This window comes from Corvus brachyrhynchos, unplaced genomic scaffold, assembly GCF_000691975.1.
Source record: "Corvus brachyrhynchos isolate BGI_N302 unplaced genomic scaffold, ASM69197v1 scaffold56, whole genome shotgun sequence".
In the NCBI taxonomy this organism is placed as follows: domain Eukaryota; kingdom Metazoa; phylum Chordata; class Aves; order Passeriformes; family Corvidae; genus Corvus; species Corvus brachyrhynchos.
Window position 1 is genome coordinate 4,154,500 of NW_008238664.1, and position 14,800 is coordinate 4,169,299.

The following is a 14,800-nucleotide window of genomic DNA, read 5'->3' on the forward strand; positions in this document are numbered from 1 at the left end:
TCTCCCCCCCGCCCGCTCGGCCGCCTCCCAGCCCCGGTCCCGCCTCCGGGCACGGGGCGGGGCGCCAGCCCGGGGGAGGAAGGATGGAGAGGGGGGAGACCTGCGTCTGACAGTGGGCTTGCCTCACCAGGGCATCCCCGGTCCGGGACGCCTCCAAGGTGACAAACGGCAGAGCTGGGAGGACAAACCTGTTGCTTGACTGATTTCCCCGCTTCTCCGTGACAGTCCAGCCCGATCTCTGCAGCCCTGCTCGGCCCGCTGCTCTTGAGGGAGGAGGGGAGGGTGACACTGATGTGGGCTCTGGTGAAGTTAAGGTGCGGGCTCCTATATTGTTCTTGGGAAGAACGACTTTTCCCAGGAATTCCCTCAGCCCCAAACTTTTCCTATGGACACACGTCTGAATTGCTGCCCCTGCCTTTTAGTCGCAGCCTGCCTCCCCACAGCAGGGTCGTGTGTTCCCTGCTGTCCCTCCCACCTCCCACCACATCCCAGAGTCTCAAGCTTCTGATACCCATCTCCCTAAACCATGACTCTGCTCCTGAAGGTCCCTTTTCCTTGGCCTCCAGCCCTGCAATCCCCACCCTCTGCCCCACCTCACATCACCACCAGGATGTCCAAGGACATTCTGCTGCCCAGGTGGCAGCACAGGAACAGGTACACCAGCAACCGAAAGCAGGAGGAAGGGCCTGCTGCCTTCCTTTCAGTTGTAGAATCATAGAATTACTTGGGCTGGAAGGAACCTTAAAGATCATCCAGTTCTAAGCCCACTGCCATGGGCAGGGACACGTTCCACTAGAGCAGTTTGCTCAGAGCTCCATCAAACCTGGCCTTGAACACTTCTGGGGGAGCATGGCGGGGGTGTGTGCAGTGTCACCGCAGAGTTTATATCCCACCCAGCTCCTTGTCCCCTGCAGCAGAGCTGAGCTCAGCAACGTGTCCCTTGTGGCTTTCATGCTGTCCAAGGTGACGCTTCCCTTTCTCTGGGCAAGGAAAGGGGATGTCCTTTCTCTCTGGAAAACCTCAGAGACCTGCAGGCACAGCAGCAAAGTGGCACCTCCAGCTCCTTCCCCACTCCCCGCCTTCACCACTGGTCACCCCTGTGCCACCTTCACTTCCAGCCCTCTGGTTGCCAACAAGGGGTGGGGATATCAGAGACCCTCAAAAAGGTGTGGGAGCCCCTCCCAAGGACAAAGACCACCATGGAAGGGAAATTTGGGGGTCAGCACCACAGATTGCTGCGTGCTTTTGCTGGTTCAGTTAGATATAGGGTAGGTGACCATGCTGCCCCCTTCACACTACCTGTAGGCCACTTTACAGAGTAGCCAGAGGGGTACAGAGAGACAACAGCCCAGGACGGGGGATGACATCCATACCCCCACCTCAGCTTCCCTGTGCAGCAAGAGTGGGGACAGCAGGATGGTAGTGCTCTACATAAGCTGCCGAAATCAGAGCGCCTCCTCAGGGAGCGACAAGCTGTGGGCATCCAATCTCAGCATGCCAAAAAAATAAAAATAAAAAGTAATAAGTTGGTGCCCAGGAGAATTGGTGGAGGTGTGGAAAAGGGCACCCCGCCCCATGCACATGTCAGATCATGGAGCCTTAGAAAAGAGGGGCAGGGCAGCCTGCCAGGGTCCCTCTGTTCCACACTCCCACCGTGCGTCCAGCCACAGACACTGCCCAGGCACACAGGGAAAACCTCCCTGCAGGGCTAAACCCGTGTGCTCAGTTTCTCCAGGTCTCAGACACACACTTTCACACCACCCCTGTCCCTGGCTACTTTTTTCTTTTGTAAGGAAGAAACTACTGAATCCACTTCTTCCTCCTTCTCCCCTGTATTTCTCAGTCTCCTGCCTTCCCCTGAAGCAAGAACATCTCAAGAGCATCTCCCATATCCCTTTGGAGGGTCCCTGCAGGTTTTATTTTTAGATCCCTTTGAATACTGATACTTTCTCACACTGATTTGGGGCACAGGGGGAGTCATTCACCTTCAGGCCTTACATTACTGCAGGGATGTGAATGTGGTGTGACTGGGATTGCTCACATGGCTGGCCACTGCTCCTGAACCAGAAATTAACCTCCCTGAGTGCTCCAGCCACATGCCAGCAGCCTCAGGCACCTGTAAAGGAAGCTTCTATAGCTCCAAGGCATCCTGCAGCACCTCCCAGCTCTGGCTTAGGAAATCGTTTGGGAGGCACAGGTGGGACACAGGCACAGGATCATTAGTGATGGCCCCAAAAAACATTACAAATCCTATTCAAAGCTAACTCGTACAGAGCATGGTCCCAGGAAACTGCTGGGGCAGGGGGCCACTGTGGACAGTGCTGGTGACTTCCCAGAGTGACACATGTGCCACCTCGACAATCCCCTCCCTGGAGGGAGAAATCTTGCTCTCAGTGACTTTACAGGGTTTGCACAAGGCTGTTACAGCTGGTAATTGGTGCCCAGGGCTGCTAATTGCACTGTGCCAGTTACCTAACCTGTGACTCATTCCTCCGAGCAGGCAGCCACCCCCCGAGGAGGTAAAAAGAAGGTGGGCTGGAGTGTGCAGGGCAGAGAGGGTCATTTATGTTTGCCCTGGAGCCCTCTGCCCCACTTTTCACCCGTGTCCAGAACAAGTTAAGGCTGGATTTTGAAAGCCTCAGGGGACAGAAACTGGATAAAGAGAGAGCCTGGAAGAAGCCTGGGAGCAGGAGAGGCAGTGCTGCCGCTGCTTGGGCAGCTGGGCAGTGCCAAGCTGTCCCCAGCAACCTTGTTTGCCTCCCTTTCCCTCTGGTTAAGCACTGATGACCCAGCGAAGTGCTGATACGTGATTCTTTGGGGAGGGAGCAAGTGCTAAGCTGGGAGTGCATACCCAAGGTGGAGGGGCTGCTTTTAACCCCCTTCAGCTAGGCCATAGGGCTGGGGCTGGCTCCCAGTGCCAACAGGGATATGAGGAAGTTTCAAGCCCTGAGTCACAGTGCCTCACACACAGTGTTTTCCCTGAATACTCAAGTGCTATTTTTTTCTTCCCCCCCCCAAAGATGCAAATTCCAATCTCCAAATCCATGACAGGGTGAATGGGAGCTTGTTTTGGGACTTGTCTTCTCATCAGCTCAACAAGAATCCCACTTTGTTTGCCTGCAGGGCAAGCACCCTCCCAGGGGACTGGCTGTGCTGGGATGCTCAGGCTGCATCCCCTGGAGTGGATGTCACTTGGGAGCTTTCATCTGGAGCCCTGTGTATGCCAGCTCCCCCTTCCCTGAGAGAAGAGTTGCATGGCCCCAGGGCAGAGCGAGGACTTTGCTCTACATTTAGTGACTGCAAGTTAAAATCTTCATTTTCTTTCCTCCCCCCTTCACTCTCGTCCTCATAAAAGACACAGGCAACTGGTTTAGAGCCTGAAATAACACCTCACAGGGGACCCATGAAGATCAGCAAGGTAATCTTTGCTCAGAGCTTCACAAGTGCATGGCACCAGCAGGGCCAAACCACAGGGGCAAGGAGGACACAGAGAGGACCTGACTGGTGCTGGTTGCCCATCTTCTCCCATTGAGCCCAGAACCAGCAGACTCTGCCTGACCTCATGCCCCACAAAGCTTCCCAGAGCCACAGACTACCTGTTCCTCTGGCAAGCCTCAGGAAAGACCACCTACCACCACAACCACCACCTCTCCATTGCATGGGTATCCTGGCACCCCTTTCCCATGGCATCTGATAGCGGTGGCTGCATAGCAGGATTCAGGACCATGCAGCATAAGTGAGCACTGCTGTGGCTACCCAAAGCCTCCATCTTCCCCCTGCCAGAGTCTGAACCCACTCTTGGCCCCATGTCAGGGTGAAAACCCCACTTGCAAGGGCATTGTCCCCCTTTCTCCTAGCAGCATGGCTGGGCTCATCTCCTTGTTGTCCCCCAGGAGGGTGAGGTAGCTGGCTTGTCAGTTCAGGCTAACCAAGGCATGGAGGGATGCAAAGCTCTAGGGACCCCAGACAGACACAGTTCAAAACTCAAGTGAGTGTTTCCCTGACTTCCCTAAAGCACCCTGACCAACATCAGTGCTGGGGAAAGGCAAAGGATTGAAAATCAGGTGCTATGTAGAAAAGAGAGGGGACTTAGTGTGGGGCACACTTAGCCTGTCTCTCCCCACACTTCTTGATGCCCTACAACAGCAAAGGCAGTGCTCCCTCCTTCCCCTGGAGGGCTGGGCAGTTGGATCTCACCTAAAGGAAGAGAAAAACATCCCATCGTACATCACCCATAGCTCCCCAGTAACACACAAGCCCACAGCCTGCCACCCATTCCCATTATGAATGGTATTTAATTCCCCTTTACAGGCAGTTTGCCAATAAAAGGCTCCATTAATAATTTACAAGCAATAAAGAGTACAGCTCCTATAAAATAAGGGTTTGTTGCAACCTTAGTGTCACTCCAGCCGCCGTGGGTCACAGGCATATGAGCCATGCTCCCTGTGCCTTGGGGCCGGAGGCGAGGTAGATGGGAAGAGAGGACCCAGAGCACACAGTGCCACCAGGCAGGGGAGATGGCGGTGACGGGAGAAGAGCTTCAAACGTGTGTGAGAAACGCTCCTACACAGCCTGATCCCACACAGCTCCCCTACATTCCCTGTCTGTCAACCTGACCACGTACAAGGGCAGCCCACGGTGACCGGGAACAGCCCACTAGGGTGGTTTCCACCATGATGGCGGAAGACGTCTTTCCAGTGAAATACAGAAAGCTCAGACAGGGGAGGCACTGTGTGTTACTTCCTGGCTCTTGGTGGCCCTCCAGAAGACGAGAAAGGCTACCCTGGGGGGCCTTTGCTGCCAGCATCCCCTCAGGGAGGAAGAGCACGCTACCTGGAGGGGCTTGGGAAGGCAGGGACTTCTGAGAGCAGCTCTTGGGGACAGTAGGTGTCAGTAGCCGCTCTGCCACCCCCAGCTCAGTCATCGCCCTCCTCCATCCACAGTGGGCGGGCTTGCTCCTGGAAGATGCATCCACGAACCACCTTGGGCAGCTCCTCCACGTGGTTCCAGGCATGGGGCTCCACGCGGGCCCAGGAGCACGGCAGGGTGTGGAGAGCCCGCTCCACACCACGGCACACCTTCAGCACCTCCGAGTCCCGCTGGCCCGCCTTCCCCAGCAAGCTCCTGGGGAAAACACAGGGACAAACATTACCCTTGGCATAAGCAGGTGGGGCAGCAAAACCACCCAGGAACGCCCTCACACCTACAGAAAGCCAATTAGTCCCCTCAGAGAGCCAACCCCAACACACACATCCAGTGCTCTCGCCTGATCCGCCTTCTGTCTCTGAACAGAGACAAGGGCTTCTCTCTCCTCCCGTGATGCCCTCCATCCATGCCACACCGCCTTTCCTCACCTGAGTCCTCTAATGTTCTTCTCAGTGACCTCAACATGGATAACAATGGGGTATATTTCACTTTTAATTAGATCCCTCACACCCTCAAATCCCAGCTCTAGCAGGCAGTGTTTATTCTGGAAAAGAAATAGAATAGATTTACTGATTTAAATGGAGAAAAAATAACCCCAGCCCCTGACAGTTACATTAAATCAAACCCCATACTGTGCAATATCATTGCTTTTCCAATACTAATTCCATTAAAAATGAGATTTATGGACAGCGCCAATAGAGACGGGGAAAATTAAAGAGCAGGGTCACCCACTCCATCACTGCCAATCCAGCCCAAGAGCTCACTGGACCCCACTCTCAGTCACAGCCCATCTTCACATCCCCTTTGTCATTGCTGTCACCCACAGCCTCACATTTCTGCCCTGAGCAGAGCTGTTGCCACCTTGGTGAACATGAGGAATGAGAGAGCAGGGAGGTCACTTCTGAGTATGGCATGTCCCACTGACTCCCCCACAAATCCCCATCTGCCATTTATTTTATCTGAGCTCATCAGAGACTCAGGGAAACGTCTGTACCTGCTGCTCCACAACCTAAAATACTCTCTGAATTACACAGGCCCCAAACAAGCAGCTCCTTCTCTATCACCACACCGCTCTCCCTCTTCCCCCTCCTCTCCTCCGGTCTGAATGAGGTGTCCCATCCTGGCCCTTTGTCCCCACACCAAAAGCCTCAGCACCTTTTCCATCGCCTCCCGGATCATGCGGATTTGTCCACTCTCCCTCTGGTCCTGGCGGGCAGCTCTAGACACAGGGTGCTCCTGAACATTGGTTGCACTGGGATCCCCTCCTGCTAGCTTCTCTGCAAGCCAAGAGGAGATAGGAAGAGGGAGATGTCAGCCCCTTGTCCCTCTTGCACGGCTTTCTACCTCAGATCCCACACATTTACTGCTGCACTGGTGCTTATCGAGTTTGGTGTTTATGGATTCTGGAGAGCAAGTCTAATTATACAACATCACACATTGGCATAGATCTCCTGCAGCTTTCTGGTAGGGAACAAGTGAGAGATCACAGCTGAAGACACCTTGCATGGCAAGAGCAGCACCTTGTGTTGTACCACAGCAGCCTAAGCTGGCTCACAGACATTATCCACCCACTTTCCCCACATTCACACTGTCCCAACCCCTCCCTAACAGAGTATGGCAGAAAAATAACCACCTTATCTTGCTAGGTGGGTTTTCTGCAGGGTTTGAGAGCTACACAGGCTTATAGACGGCTCCTGTAAGTGAGCAGCACGGCTGGGGAAGCAAGAGGAGTGGGTGTATCCTGGGAGAGCGGGAGGAAAATGGGGACGAGTTGAACCTCCTTTTGCTGGTGGCAGGCTGAGCCACCTTCCCTGCTCACAGGCAGCACAGCAGCCAGCGCCAGGAGAGCAGCAGAGCTGATGCTGTGACAGAGAACTGGGGGCAGAGCTGGCTGTACAGAGCTGCAGCATGGTCAAAGCAATGGTCAAAGCAAGGACTGCCAGGTGCCCCTGGCACAACACACACACCCCCAGACCTGGCTTGGGAGCCACAGCCCCTGCAGCCCAGTGTGGCTGAGGCAGGCGCCAGGCTTTACCTGCCCACCATGCTGCTCTAGGCAGCTGCCCACACTGCCACGGAAACATGAGGAGGGATCATAAAAAGGCTTTTAAGAGCTGCTTGTTCCTAAGATAGAAATCAAGTAATATTTTTAGCAGAAGGCATGTCCGGAGCATGCTCCAGTTGTCCCAGGGCTCAGGCTGGCTGGGCATTCTCTGGTGGCACAGGTGTTTCTCAGGTAGACCTGGATCCTGCAAAACCATGTTTCCTTTGCAGGCAGCAGACTCCCATGGAAGATCAAACGAAAATACAGGCAGCAAACAAAAGAGAAATGGCTTGGGGCTCATGGATTATTTTTCTTCCCTTGCAGCAGGCAAAACTGGCAGGGGACAAGGAGTTTTTGCCCTCAGTGTAAATTCCCAGTGGCAATAAAAGCTTTGAAGCAGGTCCCTGTGCAGTGTGAGGGGGACCCTGCAGAGGGCTCAGCAGGACAGGATATATAGCCAAGTCACTCAGCTGAGAAGCCCAGCGGCCAAAATTTTCAGAGCCATCCTTCAGCAAACCAGAGATTTTTCACTACCTCCATCATTACCTCGCAAACGAATAAACCAACTCATTTGTCAGTCCTGCAGTTGGCAAAAGGAGCACTCTAAACACCGGGAAAAGAGAGCACCAGAGAACTGAGGAGGAAGGAGGAAAGAGGGAGTTGTCCTTCCTGAACATTCCCTGTGGGAAAAATGCCCTTTTTCCTTCAGCCATGTGTCAGCCTCACATCTACTGGCAGAAGGAAGGAGGTAACAGCACTAAGGTTGAATGCTTCCATTCCTGGGCAGGAAGAGCTGGATGAAGTCAGCCTGCAGATCCCACATCAGCCAGGGTTTTCATGTCTGGGAAGAGCCACCCAGAGCAGCAAGGCAACACTACACCACCACCCACTCCAGGGAAGAGAGAGGATCCCCATGCCTCAGGACCCAGAAGTGAGGGCTGGCTTCCCTGTGAGCCACAGGGATAGGACACAGTTAGAAATAGCAGGGAATATCTTGCAGACACTCAGCCCAAAAAAGTGACCTGTTAACAGGTATTACGTGGGAAGACTGAGAGACTCCCACACTTACCCACTAAAGGGAAATCTCTCATGTGCTCTCCGAGACTCCCATGAGACCGTAACTCAAACTTCCAAGAGAAGAGCAGCTCTTCACCGAATTGAACTGACCAACCACTCACTGCTGCCTACCTGCTGGGCACACATGGAAGTCCAGGCGAGAGGTGGGCAGGTCCAGCAGGTTCCTGATGAGCCGTGGTGCAATGCAGCTTGGGGACAGCACCACGGGACGGGGTGTCTTGACCACCACAGGGCGCACCAGGCTGTAAGGCTTCAGGTTCGTGTCCGGGTCTGGAAGACAGCAATGAAGAAGAGAAAGCCAAAGGTGAAAACATGGGAGACCAGGCCAGCCTACAGTCCATCCCATTCTTCTGTACCACCCCCTCCTCATCCTGAATCAGGGAGGTACCTACCAAACTGTCTTATGTCCCAGGAAAGACCCTACCCTGGTTACAACACTCACTCATGGACAGATATCCTGGATGTAGACCCCCTGCCCATTTTCTGTGACTCCCTTGAGTTACACAGCAGTTTATTCTCCACAAAAAGTTGGATGACCAGGGGACAACTGGGTCTGCAAGGGTGACAGGGCAGGCACAGGGCTAGCAGCTCACCTGAGCAGGGGTCCAGCCACAGCTGCTGAGGGGGCTGTTCTGTGCTCCTCTGTGGTTTGGATTTCACCAAGCGCAGTTGGCCCAAGGCCCGTTTCTTTAGCTGAGGAGAAAGTGAGGGCAATTAGGCTGAGAGCACTGACCTTTTCACACACGTGCAGAACTGGCTGAAGAACACCCTCTGGCAAAAAGGATGGAGCACCCTTACAAAGAGCAAGGGATTGGCTCTGCCACCCATTAGGTTCAGTCTAGGAAGTGGGGAGGTGGTAGAAAAGCAGCCATAGAGAAGTAACACTGCCTGGGCTAAAAGTTTTGCTTGCTAACCCATCTGCCACCTCTGTAGGAGTTGGTTTACCAACAGAGTGGGGCAAGTTGTATCTGAGGTGGTGAGATGGCCATGGGCGCACACACACAGGGCTCTCATCACCCGCTTCCTTGGCTTACGTTATTTCTGTGGCCTCTCTGCTGCCCAGGCATCTGGTGCTTCTCCTGGATCTTCAAAAGCTGATGAGCCCTGAAAAGACAGGGAGCTTGCACTCAGCAACTCCAGAAGCCCCCAGGGACCATAGCCTGCTGGGATCCTCTTCACCAACAGGTCCCACACACCTGCTGAAGCATAGGCATATCAAAGCCCTCACTCAACCTCCCAGTCCCTCAAGGGCTCCCAAACACTACCACACTGGTCCCCATACAATCCTTAGTCATCCCACACCATCGAGAGGCCAGTCTGCACCCCCAGGACTTCTAGGGGATGGTCAGCACAGACAAAGGGGGCGGGTACCCCAGGTACATCCCTCCTCACGCTGGTTACCTGCTGTAGTTGGGCACTGTGCCCTTGTCCAGGTCCCGGACGGTGAAGGGATCGACGCGCGAGCAGTACCACTCCAGGCGGCCTCTGTGCATGGTGTCCGTGACGTGCAGGATCTCCCGGCGCTTCACGCACAGCGCGTAAGGGTCCGACGGCTCCAGGAGGGACACGTTGGTGCGGACGTAGAACGAGTCTCCAGAACATTTCTTCCCCTCCTCCAGGGCTGCCCGCAGAGGCTGGTATCCTGGAGCATAAAACACGGGTCACCACAGGTGGGGACGCAGCAGACAACGGTCACCGGTAAGAAAGCCAAGTCGCCAGCACAGTTGTGATGCTATGGATTGGGGTGGGGGGGCAGAGGAGGCAAACAGACAGAAGGTCTGTACCTCTGTCCTGTAACTCAGAGGATGCACAAGTCACACCAGACAGGGAAAGCTACTGGAGCTACAGCCAACCCCTGTGTCAGACATGGTGGCCTAGGACCAAACAGGAGAGGAGAGAGAATAACTGAGATTTATCTCCAGGTCTGGGTGGAAAGTCTAGAAAGGGAGGCAGAGAGCTCAGGCTCAAAGGAGACCCAGCTGCCAGCACCTTACCTTCTAGGTCGAGCTGAAAGATGAGACTAGAGGGCTCATCCCAGTGCAGCAGGCTCAGGTAGGCAACCTCCCGTGTGCAGTTCTCCAGGGAAAGCACCTCTTCCTTCAGCGATGGCACCCTCAGCTAGCAAGGACCGATGCCGTTAGACCTAAGGGCTGGAAGAGCATGCACCCCCCCAGGCTCCCTCACCCATTAGGGTTACACAAAAGGTGTTACAGAGCGAGGCAGGTCTGGGAAAAACTGTATCTGAGGGCAAGGCATCCTCAGCCTGCCTCTGGCTCCCTCCTCTGCCTCTGAAATACCTGCTGCCAGCCATCACCCAGCCTGGATGGTGGGGTGTCGTGAAAGGAAACGTGTGTGTGCATGAACATGTGTGGGAGCGGGAGCACTGGTTTGTTTTCAGTAACAGGTGGGATATTAATTCAAGTAGTGCAGCTGTATTTCAAGTGGTGTCATTCTTGGCAAAACAAATGCCCTTCCCTCCCTCCAGGAGCTTTCTTCAGAGCAATTATTCTCTAAAGCTCAGGAGGGTCACAAAGGCCTGAGAAAACTTGCTCCAGAATTGATTGCTTTGCAATGGGCATGTGCAGGATGCAAACTGCTCTGAAAAAACTACAAGGTGACAGACAACTCGAGGGACACAAAGCTGTACTGGCACCTTAATCGTGTGACTCCTTTTTGTTTCTCCCTTCCCACAGCTCAAGGAAGTGTTTCAGAAGGTCTTGGCATTTTTATATGCACAGGTACACTCGAGTGCCATGAGACCTGGGTGGGTATTTGTGCTGTGTAAAGCTCTAGATAGGGAGCAGTCCTGGAAAATAAAAGAAACGGAGGTGGACTTCAAGCTGGGTAGAGATCAGCTTGCACTGGGGATCACTCCACACTCCTTGCATCATCCCAAGTGCTTTGCAAACCCTCAAAGTGAGCCCATTCCCTGACTCACCTCAATGAGCCGGCACCCTTCCCTGAGTCCTGCTTTTTCAACCCGTGAGCCTGGCTTGACCCACTGGACATAAATTCCTGTCCTGTTCCCTCCAAGGATGGAGATGTCTGCTCCGAGCCTCTTCTCCTGGGGTGAGGGGTTGCTGGGATGACCCACACTCGTGAGCTGTACCACTAGTGACCTGGCAAGGAGAAATGCCAAGTCTGGCAACTGAGGTTGACTGCCTTTGCTAAGAGCCAGTCCCCCATGCCTTGTGTCCAGCTACAGGGTCTTTACTGCAGCACAGAGCTCGTGACTCACAGCATGCCCATCACCAGGGCACACAGAGCTCACAAAGCCCCACAGGCCCTTCTATCTGACCAGCCCCATCAGCAAAGCCAAGCTGGGCTCCCACAGTCCTTCCCTACTTGGACAGACATGTATCCAGCCCAAAGCAACATCCCCACCCCTGCCATAACAAATAGGACAGTGCAAAAAATTCAAGTTCTGCTAGGAAGCAAGGACTGTAGGATCTTCATTTCTCTCCTCTCCCACTCGTGAGAAAGAGCCTGCAGTGGGAGGGGCAGAAAGGAAGGGTCTCCCAAGCGTGGTCCCTGGCACCACAAAATGTCCCCTCAAGCACCACCACAGAGTGCCCAGCTCAGAGAGCAGCAGTCACCTCCTGGTGACCTCCTTGCGTCTGGAAAGTGTGGACAAGCAGATCTCTGACTTCACCCTGGTGTACGTGCTGCTGGAAGAAGAGGAGAAGGCCCCCAGCAAGGTGCCAGCAAAACTGTTGCCTAGGAGAGAGCAAAACGGAGAGGGAGCACTTCACCTGTACTAACGCTGCAGGGAGCTCGTGTTCTGGGGATGGCAAGGGTCTGCCATCCTCCCCTGGCCATTTTCTAGCATCTGACTGGGAAACTGAGGCTGCAGGGAGGCTTTGAATGGTCACCCTCAAGAAAAGCGTTTCCCACATTGCCAAGAACAAGCAAATCTTTGTTCCCTTCATCAGCACTTCGGCCAGAAGGCAGCAGTAGCCAGGGACACCTGGATGTGCTCAGAGACCAGCCACCAGCACCCACCACAGGGCCTGCCAGCACCAGGAGCTTCACTCCAGGAGACTTAGAACCCATGACAGCAGATGAAGGGACTATCCAATAACACCCCAGGGCAAAGGTATTTCCCTGTTCTATTACCTACTCCCCTCAACAGCTCTCCATGAGTCAAACAGAGCTGATACAAATAGCTCCCTGCCTCTGCAGAGGAAAAGCCAGCTTTTCCAGCTGCTGTGCCTGACAGAGGGTCCATAGTACCATGCTACAGGTGCAGAGCCCTTGCAGTGAGCTGTACAAACCAGAGGGGTGAGGGAGGGTCAGTTGTCCAACCCCTCTCCCCACAGCCACCACTTCTTTTTAGCTAAGCCCATTGAGGAAAGCCTTGTACCTGTTGCATCTTCCATGCTGCTAAAGGAGCCACAGGACAAGCTACAAAGGAGACACAAAATGGATCTGTAAGGTAGCAGCTTCTCCAAAGACTGTTGGCATCCCGTTCTCAATCTCAGCTCCACAGACTTCCCCGCCACCCCCAAGCACCCCTGCAGCCACCACACAGCTCCCAGCCAGCCTTCCCACTCTGTTCCCACTCCAGGTTCTCTCCTAACCCTGCCAGGCAGCTCTCCCTGGACCCCACAAACCCCACAGAGGAGACAAGCAGCCCCCAGCAATCACCTTTTGTAGGGCATGCATCTCTCTTCCCGCTGCCGGCGGAGGATGGAGCCGATGCAGGGAGGGAAGGGGAAGGTGGAAAGGCGGTTGATATCCTTCTCGCTGTCGGGAGTCACATCCTTGGGCAGAGTGAGAGACGTGCTTGCTAACATCAACACCCAGCACCACTTCTCCCCTCCCTTCAGGCCAGGGGAGCACATAGCTCCTTGGCTACCACAACCCTCTTTAGGATACTCCACATCCCTCCAAACTCCTAGGGGCACCTTGTTTTCCCAAGCAGATAGCTCAGCTAGGGATCCATGACACTGCATCAACATCTTTTTGCAAAGTACAAGCTGCAGGAGAAGTAGCAAGTGAAGAGACTATCCAACCCTTGTCCTTATATTTCTGTTTTAGCCACCACACACCCAGAGGTGTGAGTAACCCTGCCCATTTCAGCGTGCTCTGGGATGACAGTTCAAGGAGTCAAAGGAAAGAACCTGACTCCCTTAAAAACAACACGATGCTGCTACAGGGCTCAAAAGAGCCTGGATTTCTCCTCCAGCTTGTGTAGATTAAACAGCACTTTGGGAAGGATAGCATCTTACATGAGGCTGTTGATTTCTAGAGTGTCGTATGGGATGAAGAGTTTTGCTTCCCCCTCTTTGCCACGCTTTGGGGCAGCACTGGCTAGTTTGTTAGAGACTGAGAGAGCAAAGCTTTGCACCCGAGATCAGCTCACACCTTACACACCACCCCATGGCCAGTCTTCCACCAAGAACTCCAACTCCAATGCCTGTGTGCCCCTCCTGAGCAGTGTCTCTGCTGGCCTCAGCTGAGGGCCAGCCTCACGTGGTCAAGCACTCACCATGCTCTGAATGGCTGAATCCCCCCGGAATGGGGTAACAGAATTCCCCAGAGTATCCACGAGTCCATTTGTAGGGTTGTCTATGAGGCTCCAGGTGCTGCTGAGGTTGGAGCAGAGGGAGTAGGAAGAGCTGCACATCTGGGAGAGAAGGGACTCCATCATCCCATTTGCATCCCCCAGAAATCAGTCCTGACCCCTTTGCCTTCCCTCTTGCCCCTTCTTTCTAGCCACCCTCACCTTGCTGAGGCCGCGGCCCCCTTGGCACCGCTGCAGCTGTGCCTCTAGCGTGCTGTTCAGCCCTTCTGCCTGGCTCAGCTTGCTTAGGAGCTCATCCCGCTCCTCCTCCAGGGCCCGCACACGTTTGCGGTACTGGTCCTTCTCGATCAGGCTCTGGGAGTATTGCAGCTGCACCCCATCACGGCTCTGGATGGCCTGCAAGGAGCCAGACTGAGAGCGAGAAAAGGCACAGAACTGCGCTGCTAATCCACACCTCCCACCCTGGCATGGCTGGACAAGATCTGCTGGGGAAGGAGAGGGTATCCAGAGCTCTGTTCCTGCTGGGAGGTGAAAAGCAATCTACCTGGTCCCGCTCTTTCTCGATCTCCTCCAGCTGCAGCAGCACTGTGTTCATACGGTGCTTGTAGAGATCACAGTCCTTCTGCAGCGTCCGGTATTTGAGCTGCAGATCTTCCACCTCCTGGAGGTACTGGTAACAGCAAGCAGTGAGCATTAGCCTTCCTGAAAGCACCTGCTTTACAGCCCCCTCCCAGGCCCCACTTGGTGTGCAGGGACAGGGGCAGTGATGAATGCTCTACCTTATCCCTCAGTTCTTCAGCCCACTGCAGCTCATTCTGCAGGGAGTTGAGTTTCTGACAGAGATCCTGCCGGTCATCTTGGGCTTCCTTCCAGTCATGCTCCAGGATGTCCAGGAGGATCTGCTCAGAGCCTGGCACTGGGCCCTCACCGGGTGTCTAGGAGGTGAGAGGGTACCGTCACTGCCCCTCAATCACCCAGGGAGCAACAGACCAGGGCAGTGACTGCCACAACTGCCATCATCATCCTGCATCAATCTGCTGTGCACTCCAAGGCACAAAGTCACACTTGTGAGCACAACCAAGAATTACAGGGCTGGAAAAAAGCACCTGTCACTACCCAGACACAATGGCAGGCACCACAGCCAAGCAATATGCTCAGAGGATGGGACAGGCCAGCCCAAAACAATGATTTCCCCATCTTTCCAGTGGCTGTGGAAACAGCACTGC

General features: G+C 54.4%; 1 protein-coding gene across 2 annotated transcripts in view; it reads right to left on the reverse strand.

Moving 5' to 3' along the window:
* Positions 1–766: 766 nt before the first annotated feature.
* CARD10 (caspase recruitment domain family member 10) overlaps positions 767–14,800 on the reverse strand; it is a 17,627-nt gene continuing 3,593 nt past the window's right edge. The window contains exons 5-21 of one of the 2 annotated variants that reach the window (XR_001863208.1): positions 14,354–14,509; positions 14,119–14,244; positions 13,776–13,970; positions 13,539–13,676; positions 12,695–12,810; positions 12,411–12,451; positions 11,644–11,764; positions 10,986–11,166; positions 10,042–10,165; positions 9,449–9,689; positions 9,082–9,151; positions 8,641–8,740; positions 8,159–8,317; positions 6,082–6,203; positions 5,355–5,470; positions 4,834–5,124; positions 767–4,197 (exon numbers count right to left, since the gene is read on the reverse strand). Coding sequence is in view for 1 of the 2 variants with exons in the window: in XM_017738005.1 (XP_017593494.1) it covers positions 4,917–5,124; positions 5,355–5,470; positions 6,082–6,203; positions 8,159–8,317; positions 8,641–8,740; positions 9,082–9,151; positions 9,449–9,689; positions 10,042–10,165; positions 10,986–11,166; positions 11,644–11,764; positions 12,411–12,451; positions 12,695–12,810; positions 13,539–13,676; positions 13,776–13,970; positions 14,119–14,244; positions 14,354–14,509 (2,214 nt within the window). In the remaining variant the exon portion in view is untranslated. Of the gene's footprint in view, positions 4,198–4,271; positions 5,125–5,354; positions 5,471–6,081; positions 6,204–8,158; positions 8,318–8,640; positions 8,741–9,081; positions 9,152–9,448; positions 9,690–10,041; positions 10,166–10,985; positions 11,167–11,643; positions 11,765–12,410; positions 12,452–12,694; positions 12,811–13,538; positions 13,677–13,775; positions 13,971–14,118; positions 14,245–14,353; positions 14,510–14,800 lie in introns of those variants that run through there. The other variant, XM_017738005.1, reaches the window with a different exon arrangement.